The sequence below is a fragment of the Haemorhous mexicanus genome, chromosome 11, assembly GCF_027477595.1.
Source record: "Haemorhous mexicanus isolate bHaeMex1 chromosome 11, bHaeMex1.pri, whole genome shotgun sequence".
NCBI lineage: Eukaryota > Metazoa > Chordata > Aves > Passeriformes > Fringillidae > Haemorhous > Haemorhous mexicanus.
This window is the reverse complement of record NC_082351.1, coordinates 2,555,225-2,576,078: the sequence shown is the minus strand read 5'-3', so window position 1 is coordinate 2,576,078 and position 20,854 is coordinate 2,555,225. Positions and strand designations below refer to the sequence as shown.

The following is a 20,854-nucleotide window of genomic DNA, read 5'->3' as shown; positions in this document are numbered from 1 at the left end:
GGGCCCACCTTCGGTCCTGGCCGGACACCAGGGCCAGCACGTTCAGGGACAGAGGGTGCTGTTCTGGGTGGGGGGCTGAAACTCCATGGTAACAAGCTCATAAGGCAGCGGTGGAAGAGACACGAAGCACTCGTTTGGAGACGGCTGATGACAGGTCCTGGTTTCCCTGCCAGAGTTATTTGGCCAGTCTTGTAAAGCTACAGAGGTGCCCCTGTGGAGAGAGGAGGTGGCTGAGGCCCCAGCTGCTGGTGGCACACAGGGAGCCTCCTGCACAGCAGGGCCCAGAGCTGGCAAGGCTCCCCAGCACGGCTGGAGCTGCTGGCACAGCCTGGCCCAGCTGCACAGCTGCCCCTCATGGCCCCGGCGAGCAGGGGACGGCTCTGGGCAGGGTCCCTGGCCAGGAGCAGGCCCCAGAGCGCCTCTGCCTTTCCAGGGCAAGCTCATCCCTGCTCTTTCTCCTCCCCACCGGGCTTTGCCTCTGCCCTGTGCCCTTGGGGCTGCTCTTGGCCAGGCAGCCTCAGTGGGAGCCAGCACTGGCTGCAGCCCCAGCGGGCCCCTCAGGACAAGGCCCAGCAATGAAGAGGCCACAGAAAGCACTGGGCAGCAGCAGAACCCTCAGCAGAGTTATTTGGACAACGATGGACTGTCAACAACTCCACTGCAGCTTTTCTGAGAATGTTTGCTCTTTACATTAGACTTTGAAAAGAAGCTGTTTGAGGGAAAGATGAACACAACACTCACTGTTTTCTCTTCCAGCAATTCCAAATTCGGACACAGCATAAGATGAAGATAAGTTCCAAAAAAAGCAGGCCAGCTATTAACCGTAGCCAGCAGCATGTTCCCTTACAGAAACCCTGTCCAGTGCCCTTCTGGGAATCAGGAACATGTGCTGTGCGGCAGGCTGCACCTGTGGGAGCAGTGGGGAGCGTGAGCCCATGCTGTGCTGCACTGCTGAGCTGGCAGCACGGTGGATCTGGGCAGGACGCTCTCCATTTCGCCCAGAGCTGGGGCCTGCAGGCACCTTGCCGCCCCTTGGCACAGGCTGTGCCTCCCAACCAAGCCCAGCAGGCCGGGAGGAGAGCCCGGGGGCAGCGCAGCTGCTTGGGCAGTGGCTGCTTCGAGGCACACGGGCCAAACCCATCCCTGAGCAGCCCCTGCCAGCCCTGGCCCTCCCTGCCCCGTGACAGCTCCCCCAGCCCCAGGGGACAGAGTCAGGCCCTGTCAGGACCCAGCGCAGCCCCTGCCCAGTCGGGAGCCAGGGCTGGCTCTGGCCCTGGGCTCACGGCAGGGCTCCTGCTTAGGGCTGCTCCTGTGGCCTAGGCCCTCTGGGCACTCAGGGCCAGCTCCGGAGCAGCTGCAGCGGGAGGGACGTTGGTGCATGAGTCCCATTTCCCCGGGGCTGTGAACGAGCTCCAGAAGCCTCCAAGCCTCCAGAGGTGCCTCCAGCTTTGGCTGCTGCCGGGCTGTGCAAGGGCAGGCCCTGGGGGAAGAGCTGCTGCCACACAGCCCCACTGAGGGCTGAGCCTGGCACAGCAGTTACCTCCTGTGCCTGTGCCCGTGTCTGGCATGGTTTTCCTTCCTGCAGCAGCGGCTGCCAATTGGCCTCTGCTTCCTTGGGGAAACACCTTCTTCCACCCTGCCTTCTGGTGCCTCCCTTGGGAAACAAAAAAACCAGCTGGATCAGTTGGAAAAATTCCCCATTTCTTTGGTGGCAGCCTCAGGGTGTTGTGCTTATTAAAAATACGGATAAGATTAACAAAATAACTGGACTTTTGTGGCTGGGCAAGGGCCTACCGTCCTCCAAACTGCGGCCAGTGCTGTGCAGAAATTGTGAAGGGGGCGCGCAGGGCGAGGGCACACATGTGCATGGCTCTGTCCTGGCACCTGCAGCGATGCTCCCCTGGCAAAACTTTGGGCTTTGAGCTGGCAGCTCTCCCAGGGGAAAGGCCTTGACCTACCCTGCCCATCTCCCAGAGGCTTTATCCTGAATGTGGGTTGGGAATCCAGATCACCTTCACCAACAGGTTTAGCTGCAAAGAAAGGCAGGACAGAACAGCACCTGTGACAATGCTGAATATTCTCCTTCAGTGCCAAGCAGCAGTGAGGGCACCTGGGTGATTGGTGCCTTCCAAGGCACTCCCTCGGCTCTGCCTTTTACTCAGGAGCAGGGGCAGTGGTATCACGTGCCTACAGTGGCCCCACACTGGGATGGAAGGAGCCCCTTGCGGGGTAGTTGGAGCAGAAGGGACTCCCTGGATGTGCCAGCAGCTCTAAAGCCAGCTCCAAGCTAGGCCAGGGCTTGGCAGTGGCAGCAGGAGCAGCTCAGGCTCCCTGGGTTTTGGCAGAGGAGCTGAGAAAGGCTCAGCCTCGGGGCTCCCTCTCTGCTCTTCTCTGTGGCTGCAAAGAGCACACGGAAGGACACACTGGCATTGCACACGGGAGGAAGATGGACAGCTAAATGCTCCTTCCTCCCACTGAAAGCCATCCTGTGGGATCCCTCAGGGCTCCAGAAGGGAGAAGGGCAAGGTTTCCAGAACTGATCAACATTCAGTGGAACTTAAGGGAAATGCCACATAAGTGAGCTCTTGCCACATTGACATGGATTATTCTGTCAGGGAATGTATGTTGAGAACTTGTCTCCAGCATCTGATAAGGTCTTCAAAACCACGATTCATCAGTATTTCCAAATAATCCAAGTCATGATCCCAATCTAGAAGGGAGCACAGATCCTACACTACCATTCCCATTGTGTGCTGGGATCCCATTCTGTCTTGGGGAATTAGGTAATGCACAGAGCAACTTGCTGTGGGAGCCCTGGGCAGGCTCCTAGTCACTCTCCACACTCTTTGCAGGCCCTGTGTGACATCCCTGGAAGGGCAGCTGGAGCAGCTCAGAGCCCTGGGGCTCTCTCACTCCCACACAGGAAACCCTCACTAAATGACTCGGGAAATCTGCAGCAGGCAGATAACCCTTTGTCCTGCTCTCCTGCTTGCCCACCTGCCTGTGGAACAGCTTCCCCAGCCCAAGGGCACATAGCCAGGCCCTCTCAGGACCCACTGGAGCCTTGCTCTTCCCCTCTGCCTTTTCCCCACCACGGGCACCCTGTGCAGCCACTCTAGGTTTCGGAACGTGTCTCTTACGTCCCTCTTGTCTGGAGGGACGCCAGCAGGACAGCTCAGTACCCAAGTGCCCAGAGCCTGCTCGGGATAATTCCTCTGGGCTGTGCCCATCTTGTCAGGTCTGTGCCCGCAGGGCCAAGCAGCAGAGAGGGCAGCTCAAGCCTCAGCAGGGCTCAGGCCCAAAGGCACAGCAATTACCTCCAGTGACTGTGCCTGGCATCGCCTCCCTTCCTGCAGCAGAGGCTGCCAATGAGCCACTGCTTCCTCCAGGAAACTGAGCCTTCAGCACAGCTTTTTTGGTCATTCTCTGGAGAAAGAAAATTGTACAGCTGGATCACAAGGAACCATTACAGAGTTTGCAGGGGGCATCTTCAGGAGGCAATACTTGTTAATGATATTGATATGGATCAGGAGATCATATGAACTTTTTGTGTCGGTCAGGGCCCTCCCTTCTTAAAACAGCTGCCCCTTCTGATCTGCCTGGCGACCGGAAAGTTGCGGGGGATCTCAGGGTGGGCATAGCCCGTGGTACAGTTTGGGCTGCCTCTCAGCTGCTGCCAAATGCCTTCCTGCAGAGGCTGGGGAGAAGCTGCAGCCAGGCCAGGCCGGGAAACAGCCCTGCAGGGAGTGGAAGCAGCAGCGGGGCAGCGAGGCTTCCATGGATCCCTTCCTGCTGTGCCGGGCACGGCGTGTCCAGATGTGCAGCCAAAGCCCCCGGCTGCTGAGCCCCAGGGGAAGGCTGAGGGAAATGCACCCACCTTGTCCTGCCTGAAGCATTTCCTTCAGCATTTGCCACATGTGTTCGCATGGCTCATGGGATTTCTTGTGTCCTGTAGCTTTGTTCTTTCCCATTGCAGGACCTTAGAGCAGCATGGTTCAATTTCCCAGGAATGGATCCCACAAAAGTAGGGCTCAACCTGTGGGGTCAGCAGGGACACACTACTCACCTCTGCGATGGGAGCTGGGCTTCTTTGTAGGAATCAGCAAAAGAGCAGGAAAAGTCCTCCCTGTAGGCACACCTGTAAGTCAACTGCCAGGGAATCTTCTGTCACCTGGTTCCTGCCAGGCTGTCAACAATTATTCCTTGTTGCACAATGAGAATATACCTGAAGAGGGCCCAGACAGCTTCAAAACTTTATGCAGCCAATCTAATGGAGAAGCCTTCCCAGGAACCCCATCTAAAAGGGAGCACAGATCAGAACCATTTCTATGGCATGCTGGAGTCCCCCTCTGCCTCTGGGAAATGGGCACTGCAAGGGGCTTGGTTAAGGCTGTGGGAGCCAGATGTCAATGGACATGGCCAAAGGTGCACAGGGGCTTGAGGAGCTGCGGGCTGTCTCTGGCCACTCTACACCCTCTGTTCATGCCCTGTGCAACATCCCTGGAAAGGGTGGGGAACCCCCCCAGGGCCTTTAGAGATTCTCTCATTTCCACTGCAGAAACTCTCCCTAGAGGACCAAGAAATTTAACAACAGGCCATGACACCTGTCCCTCATTTCACCACTCCTTGCCCCGTGACAGCTCCCCCAGCCCCAGGGGACAGAGTCAGGCCCTGTCAGGACCCAGCGCAGCCCCTGCCCAGTCGGGAGCCAGGGCTGGCTCTGGCCCTGGGCTCACGGCAGGGCTCCTGCTCGGGGCTGCTCCTGTGGCCTAGGCCCTCTGGGCACTCAGGGCCAGCTCCGGAGCAGCTGCAGCGGGAGGGACGTTGGTGCATGAGTCCCATTTCCCCGGGGCTGTGAACGAGCTCCAGAAGCCTCCAAGCCTCCAGAGGTGCCTCCAGCTTTGGCTGCTGCCGGGCTGTGCAAGGGCAGGCCCTGGGGGAAGAGCTGCTGCCACACAGCCCCACTGAGGGCTGAGCCTGGCACAGCAGTTACCTCCTGTGCCTGTGCCCGTGTCTGGCATGGCCTTCCTTCCTGCAGCAGCGGCTGCCAGTCCTGGCCCTCCCTGCCCCGTGACAGCTCCCCCAGCCCCAGGGGACAGAGTCAGGCCCTTTGAGGACCCAGCGCAGCCCCTGCCCAGTCGGGAGCCAGGGCTGGCTCTGGCCCTGGGCTCACGGCAGGGCTCCCGCTCAGGGCTGCTCCTGTGGCCTAGGCCCTCTGGGCACTCAGGGCCAGCTCCGGAGCAGCTGCAGCGGGAGGGACGTTGGTGCATGAGTCCCATTTCCCCGGGGCTGTGAACGAGCTCCAGAAGCCTCCAAGCCTCCCGAGGTGCCTCCAGCTTTGGCTGCTGCCGGGCTGTGCAAGGGCAGGCCCTGGGGGAAGAGCTGCTGCCACACAGCCCCACTGAGGGCTGAGCCTGGCACAGCAGTTACCTCTTGTGCCTGTGCCCGTGTCTGGCATGGCCTTCCTTCCTGCAGCAGCGGCTTCCAATTGGCCTCTGCTTCCTTGGGGAAACACCTTCTTCCACCCTGCCTTCTGGTGCCTCCCTTGGGAAACAAAAAAACCAGCTGGATCAGTTGGAAAAATTCCCCATTTCTTTGGTGGCAGCCTCAGGGTGTTGTGCTTATTAAAAATACGGATAAGATTAACAAAATAACTGGACTTTTGTGGCTGGGCAAGGGCCTACCGTCCTCCAAACTGCGGCCAGTGCTGTGCAGAAATTGTGAAGGGGGCGCGCAGGGCGAGGGCACACATGTGCATGGCTCTGTCCTGGCACCTGCAGCGATGCTCCCCTGGCAAAACTTTGGGCTTTGAGCTGGCAGCTCTCCCAGGGGAAAGGCCTTGACCTACCCTGCCCATCTCCCAGAGGCTTTATCCTGAATGTGGGTTGGGAATCCAGATCACCTTCACCAACAGGTTTAGCTGCAAAGAAAGGCAGGACAGAACAGCACCTGTGACAATGCTGAATATTCTCCTTCAGTGCCAAGCAGCAGTGAGGGCACCTGGGTGATTGGTGCCTTCCAAGGCACTCCCTCGGCTCTGCCTTTTACTCAGGAGCAGGGGCAGTGGTATCACGTGCCTACAGTGGCCCCACACTGGGATGGAAGGAGCCCCTTGCGGGGTAGTTGGAGCAGAAAGGACTCCCTGGATGTGCCATCAGCTCTAAAGCCAGCTCCAAGCTAGGCCAGGGCTTGGCAGTGGCAGCAGGAGCAGCTCAGGCTCCCTGGGTTTTGGCAGAGGAGCTGAGAAAGGCTCAGCCTCGGGGCTCCCTCTCTGCTCTTCTCTGTGGCTGCAAAGAGCACACGGAAGGACACACTGGCATTGCACACGGGAGGAAGATGGACAGCTAAATGCTCCTTCCTCCCACTGAAAGCCATCCTGTGGGATCCCTCAGGGCTCCAGAAGGGAGAAGGGCAAGGTTTCCAGAACTGATCAACATTCAGTGGAACTTAAGGGAAATGCCACATAAGTGAGCTCTTGCCACATTGACATGGATTATTCTGTCAGGGAATGTATGTTGAGAACTTGTCTCCAGCATCTGATAAGGTCTTCAAAACCACGATTCATCAGTATTTCCAAATAATCCAAGTCATGATCCCAATCTAGAAGGGAGCACAGATCCTACACTACCATTCCCATTGTGTGCTGGGATCCCATTCTGTCTTGGGGAATTAGGTAATGCACAGAGCAACTTGCTGTGGGAGCCCTGGGCAGGCTCCTAGTCACTCTCCACACTCTTTGCAGGCCCTGTGTGACATCCCTGGAAGGGCAGCTGGAGCAGCTCAGAGCCCTGGGGCTCTCTCACTCCCACACAGGAAACCCTCACTAAATGACTCGGGAAATCTGCAGCAGGCAGATAACCCTTTGTCCTGCTCTCCTGCTTGCCCACCTGCCTGTGGAACAGCTTCCCCAGCCCAAGGGCACATAGCCAGGCCCTCTCAGGACCCACTGGAGCCTTGCTCTTCCCCTCTGCCTTTTCCCCACCACGGGCACCCTGTGCAGCCACTCTAGGTTTCGGAACGTGTCTCTTACGTCCCTCTTGTCTGGAGGGACGCCAGCAGGACAGCTCAGTACCCAAGTGCCCAGAGCCTGCTCGGGATAATTCCTCTGGGCTGTGCCCATCTTGTCAGGTCTGTGCCCGCAGGGCCAAGCAGCAGAGAGGGCAGCTCAAGCCTCAGCAGGGCTCAGGCCCAAAGGCACAGCAATTACCTCCAGTGACTGTGCCTGGCATCGCCTCCCTTCCTGCAGCAGAGGCTGCCAATGAGCCACTGCTTCCTCCAGGAAACTGAGCCTTCAGCACAGCTTTTTTGGTCATTCTCTGGAGAAAGAAAATTGTACAGCTGGATCACAAGGAACCATTACAGAGTTTGCAGGGGGCATCTTCAGGAGGCAATACTTGTTAATGATATTGATATGGATCAGGAGATCATATGAACTTTTTGTGTCGGTCAGGGCCCTCCCTTCTTAAAACAGCTGCCCCTTCTGATCTGCCTGGCGACCGGAAAGTTGCGGGGGATCTCAGGGTGGGCATAGCCCGTGGTACAGTTTGGGCTGCCTCTCAGCTGCTGCCAAATGCCTTCCTGCAGAGGCTGGGGAGAAGCTGCAGCCAGGCCAGGCCGGGAAACAGCCCTGCAGGGAGTGGAAGCAGCAGCGGGGCAGCTAGGCTTCCATGGATCCCTTCCTGCCGTGCCGGGCACGGCGTGTCCAGATGTGCAGCCAAAGCCCCCGGCTGCTGAGCCCCAGGGGAAGGCTGAGGGAAATGCACCCACCTTGTCCTGCCTGAAGCATTTCCTTCAGCATTTGCCACATGTGTTCGCATGGCTCATGGGATTTCTTGTGTCCTGTAGCTTTGTTCTTTCCCATTGCAGGACCTTAGAGCAACATGGTTCAATTTCCCAGGAATGGATCCCACAAAAGTAGGGCTCAACCTGTGGGGTCAGCAGGGACACACTACTCACCTCTGCGATGGGAGCTGGGCTTCTTTGTAGGAATCAGCAAAAGAGCAGGAAAAGTCCTCCCTGTAGACGCACCTGTAAGTCAACTGCCAGGGAATCTTCTGTCACCTGGTTCCTGCCAGGCTGTCAACAATTATTCCTTGTTGCACAGTGAGAATATACCTGAAGAGGGCCCAGACAGCTTCAAAACTTTATGCAGCCAATCTAATGGAGAAGCCTTCCCAGGAACCCCATCTAAAAGGGAGCACAGATCAGAACCATTTCTATGGCATGCTGGAGTCCCCCTCTGCCTCTGGGAAATGGGCACTGCAAGGGGCTTGGTTAAGGCTGTGGGAGCCAGATGTCAATGGACATGGCCAAAGGTGCACAGGGGCTTGAGGAGCTGCGGGCTGTCTCTGGCCACTCTACACCCTCTGTTCATGCCCTGTGCAACATCCCTGGAAAGGGTGGGGAACCCCCCCAGGGCCTTTAGAGATTCTCTCATTTCCACTGCAGAAACTCTCCCTAGAGGACCAAGAAAATTAACAACAGGCCATGACACCTGTCCCTCATTTCACCACTCCTTGCCCCGTGACAGCTCCCCCAGCCCCAGGGGACAGAGTCAGGCCCTGTCAGGACCCAGTGCAGCCCCTGCCCAGTCGGGAGCCAGGGCTGGCTCTGGCCCTGGGCTCACGGCAGGGCTCCTGCTCGGGGCTGCTCCTGTGCCTTGGGCCTCTGGGCACTCAGGGCCAGCTCTGGAGCAGCTGCAGGGGGAGGGACGCTGGTGCACGAGTTCCATTTTCCTGGGGCTGTGAATGAGCTCCAGAGGCCTCCAAGCCTCCAGAGGTGCCTCCAGCTTTGGCTGCTGCCGGGCTGTGCAAGGGCAGGCCCTTGGGGAAAGAGCTGCTGCCACACAGCCTCACCGAGGGCTGAGCCCTGCACAGCAGTTACCTCCTGTGCTTGTGCCCGTGTCTGGCATCTCCTCATTTCCTGCAGCAGGGGCTGCCAATGGGCCACTGCATCCTCCGGGATGTGCCTCCTTCTGTGGAGATATTTGGTCCAGCCCTTGATAAAGGAAAAAGGACAGGTGGATCAGATGGGGCTGTTCACCATTAGGGAGGTGGCATTTTCAGGATGCAGTACTTGTCAAAGTGTTTGGTTCAGGAAAATGGCCAGACTCTTCATGCTGAGCCGAGGCCCTCCCTGCTCCAAACAGGTGCCCTTCCTGATTTTCCCAGAGACCAGAAAATTGCAGGGCATCTCATGGTGTGCATGGCCCGTGGTGCACTTTGTGCTGCCTCTCAGCTGCTGCCAAATGCCTTCCTGCAGAGGCTGGGGAGAAACTGCAGCCAGGCCAGGCTGGGAAACAGCCCTGCAGGGCATGGAAGCAGCAGCGGGGCAGAGAGGCTGCCATGGATCCCTTCCCTTCCTGCTGTGCCAGGAGCGGCGTGTCCAGATGTGCAGCAAAAGCCCTCGGCTGCGGAGCCCCAGGGGAAGGCTGAGGGAATGCACCCACCTTGTCCTGCCTGCTGCTTTTCCTTCGGCATTTGGCTCATGTGTTCAGATGGCTCATGGGGTTTCTTGTGTCCTGAAGCTTTGTTGTTCCTTATCAGAGGACCTTTGAGCAAAACAGCTCAATTTCTGATGAATGGATCCCACAAAAGTAGGGCTCAACCTGTGGGGTCAGCAGGGACACACAACTCACCCGTGTGATGGGAGCTGGGCTTGTGGGCAGGAACCAGCAAAGGAGCTTGAAAAGTCCTCCCTGCAGACACCCCTGTAACTCAACAGCGACAGAACCTTCTGTCATCTCTGCTCATCTGCTCAGGCACCACTGAGCCGCAGGAGCGGTGAGGGGATGACACAGGGTGGGGGCACACACGTGCATGGCTCTGTCCTGGCACCTGCAGCGATGCTCCCCTGGCCGAGCTTAGAGCTCTGAGCTGGCAGCTCTCCCAGGGGGAAAGGCCTTGACCTACCCTGCCCATCTCCCAGAGGCTCAGTCCAGGTTGTGGGCTTGGAATCCAGATCACCTTCACCAACAGGTTCAGCTGCAAAGAAAGGCAGGACAGAACAGCTCTTGTGGCACTGCAGGAGATCCTCAGGCTGCAGGCAAGGCTCAGCCCCGGGGCACAGCCCAGGGCTTGGCCCCTTCCCTCTCTGCTCTTCTCCATGGCTGCACAGAGTACACAGAAGACACACTGCCATTGCACATGGGTGGAAGATGGATAGCTAAATGCTCCTTCCTCCCACTGACAGAGATCCTGTGGGATCCCTCAGGGCTCCAGAAGGGAGCAGTGCAAGCTTTCCGGAATCCATCAACCTTCAGTGGAACTTAAGAGAAATGGTAAAAGAGAGTCTTTTAAGATTGACACAGAATATTTTGTCAGGAAATGTACATTGTGAAGTTGCCTCCAGCATCTGGCAAGGTTTTCAAGCCGTCATTCACCAGCATTTCCAAATAATCCAAGTCACGATCCAAATCTAGATGGAAGCAGACATCAGACCCGTTTCCATGGTGTGCTGGGATCCCCCTCTCCCTTAGGGAACTGGGCACTGCAAGGGTATCGTATAGGGCTGTGGGAGCCAGATGTGAATGGACAAGGCCAAACTGCACAAGGGCCTGGGGAGCTCTGGGCTGGCTCTAGGTCACTGTCCACCCTCTTTCCATGCCCTGTGAAACATCCCTGGGGAGGAAACAGGCGCTGCCCAGAGCCCGTGGGGGCTCTCTCCCTCCCCTGGAGGAAACCCTCCCTCAAGCCTGGGGAAAACCATCCCCAGCACTTCCCGGGGAGCAGGGAGCGCTGTCCTGGGAAAGGGGAGCCACGCTGCCAGCTCACCTTCTCCATGTGCTCTCAGCGGAGCAGCCTGGGCAGCCCTGGCAGGCAGGGCCACGGCCAGGAGGAGCAGCAGGAAGAGGCGCAGAGCAAGGGCCTTGGTGCCTTGCCCTCTGCCACTCCCGCAGCTCTTGCTGCCACCGCTGTCCTGACACCGCTGTCCCAATGTCAACACCACTGCTGCCACCGCCGCTGCTGCCGCAACAGTTGTGCTCAGGGACTGACTGCTGGGTCCTTGTGCTGCTGTGCAATCACAGGGCTCTGGGACCTCTGGGACCTCATGGCGTGCTGTGACCTCATGGCTTTAGCTGTACTCCCAGAGTACACTCCCATCTGTACAAATGGACTGCCATGGTTGTTTTTATGTATCACAGGCCCATTGCTCAGTAAATCTTATTTGTGGCCTGATGACATTGCTGGTCAGGCTGTGTCCCTGGGGATGCTCAGAATTCACAGAATTCACAGAATGACTAGGTTTGAAAAGACCTTGAAGATCATCAAGTCCAACCCATGTCCCCACACCTCAGCTAAACCTTGGCACCAAGTGTCACCTCCAGTCTTTTTTTAAACACATCCAGGGATGGTGACTCCACCACTTCCCTGGGCAGGCCATTCCAGAACCTTATTAATCTTTCTGTGAAAAACTTTTTCCTAATATCCAACCTACATTTCCCTTGGCATGGCTGGAGACCGTGTCCTCTTGTTCTGTCAGTTGCTGCCTGGAGAAAGAGACCAACTCCACTGGAGCACAGCCCCCTTTCAGGAAGTTGTAGAGTGACAAGCTCACCTCTGAGCCTCCTTTTCTCCAGGCTAACAACCCCAGCTCCCTCAGTGGTTCCTCACAGGGTTTGTGTTCCAAGCCCCTCAGCAGCCTCGTTGCCTCCTCTGGATGTGCTCAATTGTCCCAACCTCCTTCCCAAACTGATGGGCCAGAACTGGACACAGCACTCGAGGTGAGGCCTCACCAGTGCCAAATACAGGGGAAGAATGACCTCCCTTCTCCTGCTGGCCACACCATTCCTGATCCAGGCTAGGAGCCGTTGGCCCTCTTGGCCACCAGGGCACACGTCCGGTTCATGTCCAGCGGGCTGTCACCAGCACCCCCAGGTCCCTTTGTGCCTGGGCACTGTTCAGCCTCACCGTCCCCAGCCCAGAGCATTGCAGGGGGTTATTGTGGCCAAAATGAAGACTAGACACTTGGACCTAATAAACTTCATTTCATTGGACTCTGCCCATCCCTCCAACCATTTGAGGTCTCCCTGCAGAGCCCTCCTACCTTCCAAGAGATGGACACATGCTCCCCGCTTAGTGTGGTCTGCAGATTTACTAATGAAAGGCTCAATCCCCTCATCCATGTTGTCAATAAAACCATTGAACAGAGCTGGCCCCAGCACAGAGCCCTGAGGGACACCCCTGGCTGCCAGCTGGATGCAGCACCGCTCACCAGCACTCTCTGGGCCGGCCAGCCAGCCAGTTCTGAACCCAGCCCAGAGTGCTCCTGTCCCAGGCCTGGGCTGCAGCTTTTCCAGGAGCGTGCTGTGCGACACAGTGCCAAAGGCCTTGCTGGAGTCCAAACAGACACATCCACAGCCTTTCCCTCATCCACCAGTCTGTTCCCGTGCCCTCAGGATCTCTGTTTTGAAGCACACCTGCGGAGGATCAGTAAGGGGACATCGCGCCGTGATCAGTATGATCAAGTGAAGCCAATTTATTACAAAAAGCAAGCCATTTTTATACTATTCTCTATTGTTCACGCCTCAAGCTGATACATGATTGGTTAAATCCTTTTTACGCACGCATTTTAATATTTCAGTTAATTTTAGTTAGTCTTCCCTCTTCATGCGTCTCGCTGCGGTTTTCTTGTCTGCCTTTGCATCCTGAAGTGTCTGCTTCTGAGCGTGTTCTTCTCCTTTCGTGTCCTTCAAGGACATGGCGACCTTACTCAGTCTCTATGAAGGCTGGATTGTGCATATGTTGCATATGTCCATTGTCCTGCAAAAAACTCTCAACAGTTCCCCTGTCCTGTTTTTGCACAAGCCAGACTGAATTAATAGCACGTTCAGTTATTCTCTGCACACACTATAATAAGCAGGGTACAATAAGCAAAATTACTAAAATGATGCAAAAAACCATAACGCCAAAGCTATCTAAGTCTTTAAGCCAACCTGTAATGTCCCAAGATTTTAACCACTCATCAACAGTGTTATTAACAACCCTAAGTTTCTTGATGTTTTCTTTGAGTTGCGAAAGTTTCTTGTGAATTGATTCAGAGTGATCAGAGAGATTCATGCAACACACCCCTTCAAAATCTTCACACCCGTGCCCTTGTGCTAGCAATAGAAAATCTATGGCAGCCCTGTTTTGTAACACAGCATGGTGTATGCTACCTACATCAGTGGTGAGTTCATCTAACACTGTGGATGTGATGCTAGCCGCCTTAATTGTGTCAGGCCATGTGCGGAGGCTACTCCTGGTGTGAAAAATGATGCCAATATAACTGATGGTGAGTCCCACAATTGTACCTCATCTCTACGTTCAGGGCCCAACTGATGCACACTACGTCTTGACCACTGGGACTTGTGACTGATGTTAAATACCTGATGGATGTTAGGAGCAAATAATGTTAGTTTGCCGAAATAACATGGTCCTCCCAACGCTTTCTGGGGCACTGCAGGCCAGGCTCTCTCCCCACAAATGAGGAGAACCCCAGGAGGTAGCATTTTAGCTGCACCTTGCTCTGTTGGTAAAGGCCTTATACAATTGTTACAATAATCTGTGGTATTGTAGTACCATGAGGAGCCAGGGGATATCCAAGTGCTATCATTTTTTGGTCGTCCCTCTTTTATGCTAAACAAATCTGAGCCTACGGAATAATACCCAAAAAATAAACAGTAATTGCCTGGCATAGAACCCGGGATGTCTAGCTCCTGTGGCTCCGTGCCAGTGATATCCAATCCCTGGGCAATTGTAAAAGCTTCTGCTCCCAGGGGGTTCACTGAAGTCCCAAAAGTGTCACACCAATTTGCAGAGGTTGGTCCGCCCTGGATATTCCACCTTTGGACTGTGCACCAACGTAACCAAGCATCATTTAAATTTTTGTGCACTGTGGCCTTAGTCCAAGGTCCAAATTCTTCCATAGAATCTAATGGAACTCCAATTAAACAAGTACAAAAAGGATCAGAAGGTGTAGCCAATGATAAGCAAATTGATTCTTGCCCTGTTTGATTAGCCCATGTAACCCACATGTTTGTTCGCTGATCAGTGTTATGCAAGCCCTGCGTTTTTCCTATTACTGTAATGATTATCATCAATATTAGTTGCGGGACAATTGCCATTGTCGCCAGCTTTGCCGATCACGTCTACGCTTTAGCCAATATTCTTTGGCGTCGTCCCACTGACTGTCAGAAACGTGATGCTGTTGTGGCACTGCTATTCCTCTCCTACACTCTGCAGCTGTAATCTGAATTTGCAATACAACTTGATTTGCTATTGCCTGTTTTGCCAATTGTAATTGAATCCAAAGCAAACTTTGCTGATCCCGTGTTTCAATCCTGGCTAAAATTCCAACGTTCTAAAAATATCCCTCTAAGGGGTTCAGGGGGAGGTTGTCTTCTATGACTAGGCCCAAAAAATATTTCTAACGTGCGCTGAAAAGTAGGCATATTAAGTACACTAAAACATCTATTAAATCTAAATTAATAGAGCTAAATTTTTGCTTTTTCCTGTGAGGTATAAAAAGATTTGTTTTCCTGACGGACTTATCGCCTTCACTTCAGTTTGCACTTAACACACTGGACCCTGATCCATGGTTTGCAAAAATAGCCATGAACAGAAGAAGCTCATTCAATTTGATATAAGACCCGTATTGGAAATGGTGGTAGGCTGTCGTTACTGGTTACTGTAACCCCAGATCCAGCTAGTTGGCCCACATCTGTTAATAGCTGTGGAAAAAATGTTCAGCCATTGTTCAACCCTCAGGTGCTGGAGCATCAGGTTCAGCTGCGTCTGGAGTTGGTGCTGTCGCCGACGTTCTGCTTCTGGACAGAGCTGGCAGGTGTGACTTTAGGTGAGGTTTCACCTACTTGGCCGGAACCAGCGAATTCCTTTATCTGTAAGTAAGCGCATGTAACCTCTTCCCATTAATTTCATTGCTGCTGGCCCTTCCCACATCCCGGTTTCCGGGCTTTTAAACATGACTTGAATACTGTCAGGTAATTCCTCACTTGGCCTATGCATGAGGGCATGATGCACAAGAATGGGAAGAGGTTCATCCCTATCTCCTGTTGTTCTGAGATATTTAAGCACAAAGATAGCCTTAGCTGTCTATTCTTCCGGGGATACCCCTACCATTCCCCCTTTTTATTTTTGCAGCATGCCCTCGAACGGCTGATGGGCTCGCTCAATAATTCCCTGACCTGTAGAGTTGTGTGGAATACCGGTATCATGTTGAATACCCCATAAATTACAGAAACATTGAAACTTTAAAGATCAATAAGCAGGGCCATTATCCGTCTTGATGGCTAAAGGGACTCCCAACACTGCAAAGCAATTGTTCAAATGTTTCTCAACGTGACGTGCTGTCTCACCTGTTGAAGGGGTAGCCCATATAACACAAGAGTATCAATGCAAACATGTACAAACTTCTTCTGGCCAAATTCTGCTTCGTGTGTTACATCCATTTGCCATAATTGCAAAGGTTGGGTACCTCTTGGGTTAACACCAGTGCCTAAGCCAATGCCATCCCTTTGACAATCTGGGGAGGATCATACAATGCCAGTGGCATCAGTAAGAGGGATACCAAATTGTTTAGCCAACATCTTTGCAGATTGATGTAAAAAAGCATGAGAATTTTTTGCTTGTTGAAATTTATCAGAGGTTGGCATTGGCCAGACAGCAGCTACCAACCGATCAGCTTGAGCATTACCTTCAGACAGACCAGGGAGATTTTGATGACTGCGAACGTGAGTAATGAAATACTCCTGTTGGCGTCGGTTCAGATTTCTCAGTAGTCGGCTTAAAAGTGAATACAAATGTTTGTTATTAACTTCCTTAACTACTGCCCTTTTGAGGCGTTGTACACAGCCAACCACCTGAAGTGAATCAGAAACAATGTTAACAACCTGATGGTTCCAATTCTCAAAGGCCCAAATTACTGCCTTCAACTCCAAGGTTTGCAATGTATCTCCTATCTCCCCAGGAATTATATACTGATTCCATGAACCCTTTTGCTGCCACGTACAAGCAGCCCTTTTAGACCGTTTGCCTGCGTCTGTAAAAATTGTTAGTCCTAGTACTGGAGACTCGTATCTCCATGGTCTGTCCTCCAGCCGCTGCTGCTCTAACAAGGACAACACACGATGCCACAGATAGGTATTGTGAACTTTTCCACCGTAATCAGTAAGGGCTGTTTGTAAAGGAACAGAATGCCTAATTCCTCATTCTAAATACCCATTGACTAGAGGTACTGCAATTGCGTACGGTTCCTGTCCCCAAATTTCTAGTATCCTCCCTCTGCCTTTCACGATTAATTGAGCAAATAGTTCTAGGTGAGTGGTAATGGTTCTAGGCTGTCGCACAGGTAAAAATACCCACTCCAGAATGGTTAAAGGATTAGCCCAAGTCTCCGTCCATTGACAAATTAATGCAAAAGCATACTGGTCACCCTCCTTGCTGCGTTTGATGATCATCAGTTGAACGGGGACACCTGCCATCAGGTGATGTGCATGTGCTGTGGCAACCTTTGAGGCTATATGTTCCAAGGCCTGTTGTTGCGTCCTGTCCAGTGATCGGCGCTCGTCTGCCCGGGATGAGGTACCTAGCAGCTGTATTAATGGTTCAAGTTCTTCATTAGTTATTCCACAAATAGTTCTAATCCATTGTATATCTCCTACTAATTTTTGAACATCATGTACAGTTTTTTATCTCGGTAGTAATGGTAATCTTCTGAGGTTTCACTACAGCTTGATCAATGTGCCACCCAAGATACTTCCATGGAGCTGAACGCTGTACTTTTTTTAGGGGCAATTCTCAACCCTCTCTGTTCTAGAATAGTTGTCATGCTTGCTAAAACATTTTCAAAGTCCAATTGCTGTCCTGCCACCAAGATATCATCCATGTAATGATATATGACACAGTTAGGAAATTGCTGCCCGACTGGCTCTAATGCCCAGGCTACGTAAACCTGGCACATAGTGGGCGAGTTACGCATCCTTTGTGGCAAAAATTTCCACTCATATCTCTTGTAGGGTTTTCTTTGTTGATGGAGGGATTGAGAAAGCAAAATGACTGATGTCTTCAGGGTGTAGTGAAATAGTGAAGAAACAGTCTTTGAGATCAATAATCAGTAAATCCCAGGACTCAGGTAACAAAACAGGGGATGGGAGTCCAGGTTGTAATGCTCCCATACTCTGCATTACTGCGTTGACTGCTCTAAGATCGTGCAACAACCTCTATTCCCCACTCTTTTTTGGAATTGTAGAAATAGGCTTGTTCCATGGGCTAGCTGATGGTCTTATATGACCAGCCTCAAGTTGTTCTTGAACCAACTCTTGAACCTTGAGCAGCTTTTCCTTTGACAGCAGCCACTGATCAATCCATATAGGGGTATTGGTAGTCCGGCTAATTTTGAGGATTGGCTGCCCCTCAGTGGCCACTCTTAAAAAGGCTGTGTAACAATTGTGCCCTTCTGTTGTCTTAACATATCCCCGCCTATTAAACCTAGCAAATTTCCGGGAGTCTGCATGACATAGGGTCTTGTTGTTACGTTCACTCCATCTGGGAAAGGTAGTTACCTCCCTGCTTAATTTAATGGCTTGGGTCCACCAATCCCTGCAATTCCCAAAACAGGATTAACCACTGGCCAGTTTTTGAGCCATATAGTGCTTGAAATGATTGTTACATCTGCTCCAGTATCAATTGTCAGTTTCTTGGTGATAGAATTACCATTGGGACTTATCAGGGTTACCAGTTTATCTGGTTTACCTCTTGTAATGTCCATTGCCCAATACACTTCTGGGTTACCTGTGGAATCAAAACCGCCTGTTCCCCACTCCTTCAATCCTTTACAGGGAACACAAGACTTAAAAGGAACAAGTTGAGCAATTTGTGATCCTTTAGGGATAGATACAGGAGGAAAAAATGTCCTAGCCATAATTTTGATAACCCCTTGATAGTCTGCATCAATAACCCCAGGAATTACATCCAGTCCCCTTTAGCTAGCAGATGATCTTCCTAACAGAAAAGCACTAAGCCCACCCCCCAGAGGTCCCTTTACATTAGTCTCTACCAGATGTACTGCAGAGTCAGCGATGGTAATGTCTACTGCGGTTTCCACGTCCATTCCGGCGCTTCCAGGAGTTGCGGATTGGAGTGAGTGAAGTCCTCCAGAGGGGGCTGAGCCACCCATGCAGCTCCCTGAGCTTGTGTCTTTGTGCGTGGGGCCGCTGTCCGTGGTCCGTTTCCCTGGAACCTACAGTCTCTTGGGTGGTGATTATCCTTCTTGCAGATGGAGCAAAATTTCCTTATTGGCACAGATCAACATTGACTCTGTACATGTCCGACCTTCCCACACCCAAAACATTTGACGTTTTTCCCTTCTGCCTTCTTTTCTGATTTTGAAAGTAGTGGCTTTACAGCGCCTTGTACTGCAGCAGCCACATAGGCAGCCTTTGGTCTCTCTGTGGTTCTAGTCATTAATTCTAGCAAATAAACAACTTCTGCTCCCTTTTGCAACGTGCCTAAAATCCGCCGAGTCTTATCGTTAGCATTATCAAAGGCAAGCATCTTAAACAGCTTCTGCTTTGTTTCCGGATCCAAATCGGGGTGATCATAAATAGCCCTATGCAAGTGGTCTACGAATTTATCAAAGTCCTCATTTCCCCCTTGACATATCTGCGTAAAAGCCTGAACATGCAGCCCATCAGGCAATGCAAGGATTGAAGTGTGCAAGTTGTTGGCTTAAATGCAAAACTTCATTGATACTTTGGGCTTGGGCAGTTGCTGTGGACCAGGGACCTTCTCCTAATAGCTGTCGTGCTGTAATTCCAAACAATGGGTCCCCCTGAGCCTGAGGTCTTGCTTCCTCTTTTTTACATGTGCCTTCTCAATTCTTATAAAACTGAATCTGCTGATGAGGGGGCATAATAAATCTAACCAAAGTTTGAACATCAGCGGGAATAAAGGTATCTGCTGTAAAAATGAATTGCAATAACGATTGTGCTAATTGAGCTTTCAAGCCATATTGTATAACGGCGCTTTTCAATTTTTCTAATATCTTCCAATCAAATGGCTCCCATCCTCGCCCTGCAGCTTGGGTGACCACAGGGAAAGCTTCTATAGTACTAGGGGAGAATGTCCCCTCAATTATTGCTTCAGTAATAACACCTTTCCACTTTCTTTTTTGTGCTGTTTCTATTTCGGGATCTAGCTCTAACTCCCGAACTTCCGTGGTCGAGGGGGGTATCTGCCTCCCCCTCTGCTCCTCGAGAGCCCTCTCAGAGCTCAAAATAGCTGGCAGCTCCCTCCTTTCAAAAGAATAGTCCTTTTGGGGAGCAACTAGATCACTTTGTTGAATTACAAACTTCTGCAAATTTTCTACCAAAGCTTTTAATTCCTCTTCAACCTAGGCAGATTGTCAATCTGTCTTTTCTTCTTTAGCCTCATCTTCAGGTGATGAATACATTATTTCTTAAACTTCACCACCAGCTGCCCCCTTTTCCTGAGTACGTTTATTCTCGGGCTGGCAGCTGGAGCCTCCGAGGGAGGCTGCTTCCTGACTCTTTCTCATCTGAGGGTCCTGAGATTTTGAGTTCCTCTTTAGTTAGTGGAACTGGGCTAGAGGGTCCTGGGCAGCACGAAGGAACGTCTAATGTAGTAGGAAATAACTTGCTAGCAGGAAATGCCTGTGGCTCAGGGTCGGGGCTTGGGGAATAAGCAACGCAAGCTGCTGCAGCTGCTTTCTTTTCCGCCTTCATTGCCTGTAATACCTCTACGATGTTTTCCCACAGGGTAGCATATTTAGATGCCTCTTTAGCCTCACGTCCTCCCGAAGCAATACAGTCCCACAACACACCGCCCACGGCTTCCCAGGTCGATACCTCAAAAGCGACCTGCGCTCCTGGTATGAGGTTTTGTTCCCATGCCCAGTAAATAAGTCCCTTCAGAGTGGAAGCATCATATTTCTGCCCTCTCTCAAAGAGGATATGTTGGAGGTGTTTCTGAACCCCATCTCTGTCATGGTCCAACCCCATTCCTCCCCAGCCGCTCACCTGATCAGGGCGAGATCACTTCTTCTTCAATTTGGAGCTCCTTTATTCACCTTTTCTTCTTGCCGGGGCAGTGAGGATACTTTCGACCGGCTTCTCCACCTCCCGAAGGCTGTCACTGTACCTCTCACCACCGTGAAATAGCCGTCTCCGGGTCCCTCGTTCGGGCACCAAAATGTGCGGAGGATCAGTAAGGGGACATCGCGCCATGATCAGTATGATCAAGTGAAGCCAATTTATTACAAAAAGCAAGCCATTTTTATACTATTCTCTATTGTTCACGCCTCAAGCTGATACATGATTGGTTAAATCCTTTTTACGCACGCATTTTAATATTTCAGTTAATTTTAGTTAGTCTTCCCTCTTCATGCGTCTCGCTGCGGTTTTCTTGTCTGCCTTTGCATCCTGAAGTGTCTGCTTCTGAGCGTGTTCTTCTCCTTTCGTGTCCTTCAAGGACATGGCGACCTTACTCAGTCTCTATGAAGGCTGGATTGTGCATATGTTGCATATGTCCATTGTCCTGCAAAAGACTCTCAACACACACCCACCTTTCATGGACTCCTTTGTTTTTAAGGGCTGCTTCCCAAGGAAATCTCTGAATAAGTCTCCTAAATAGGCCAAAGTCTGCCCTCCAGAAGTCATATGTGAATGTCCTATTGATGTTCCTCCTGATTTCACAAAATATCAAGAATTCTTGATACATTAGAGTTCCAATGTCTGAGACATAACATAAGACAGACCACTCATGTTTCCTCGGAAAAACTGCCCTGCTTATTGTCTGGAGCTTTCTTTTATAGCCCGTTCAAAACTCCCGGGTCGAAA

At 52.2% G+C, this 20,854-nt stretch overlaps 1 protein-coding gene across 4 annotated transcripts; it reads right to left on the bottom strand.

Moving 5' to 3' along the window:
* Positions 1-12,453: 12,453 nt before the first annotated feature.
* LOC132332100 (uncharacterized) lies at positions 12,454-20,565 on the bottom strand. 4 transcript variants are annotated; one of them, XM_059856064.1, is made up of 3 exons: positions 20,036-20,565; positions 15,694-15,782; positions 12,454-14,878 (listed from the first exon to the last, which is right to left on the bottom strand). In XM_059856064.1, the coding sequence occupies exon 3, from the start codon at positions 14,102-14,104 to the stop codon at positions 13,178-13,180; it is 927 nt and encodes a 308-aa protein (XP_059712047.1). In that variant the 5' UTR covers positions 14,105-14,878; positions 15,694-15,782; positions 20,036-20,565; the 3' UTR covers positions 12,454-13,177. The 4 variants fall into 4 exon arrangements, with proteins under 4 accessions (XP_059712047.1, XP_059712044.1, XP_059712046.1 ...); XM_059856061.1 differs by having other exon boundaries at positions 12,454-15,782; XM_059856063.1 differs by lacking the exon at positions 15,694-15,782.
* Positions 20,566-20,854: the final 289 nt, after the last annotated feature.

Bases quoted from the DNA above. Each gene is read 5' to 3' on its own strand.
- LOC132332100 (XM_059856061.1), bottom strand. From the start codon at position 14,104: ATGGCAATTGTCCCGCAACTAATATTGATGATAATCATTACAGTAATA.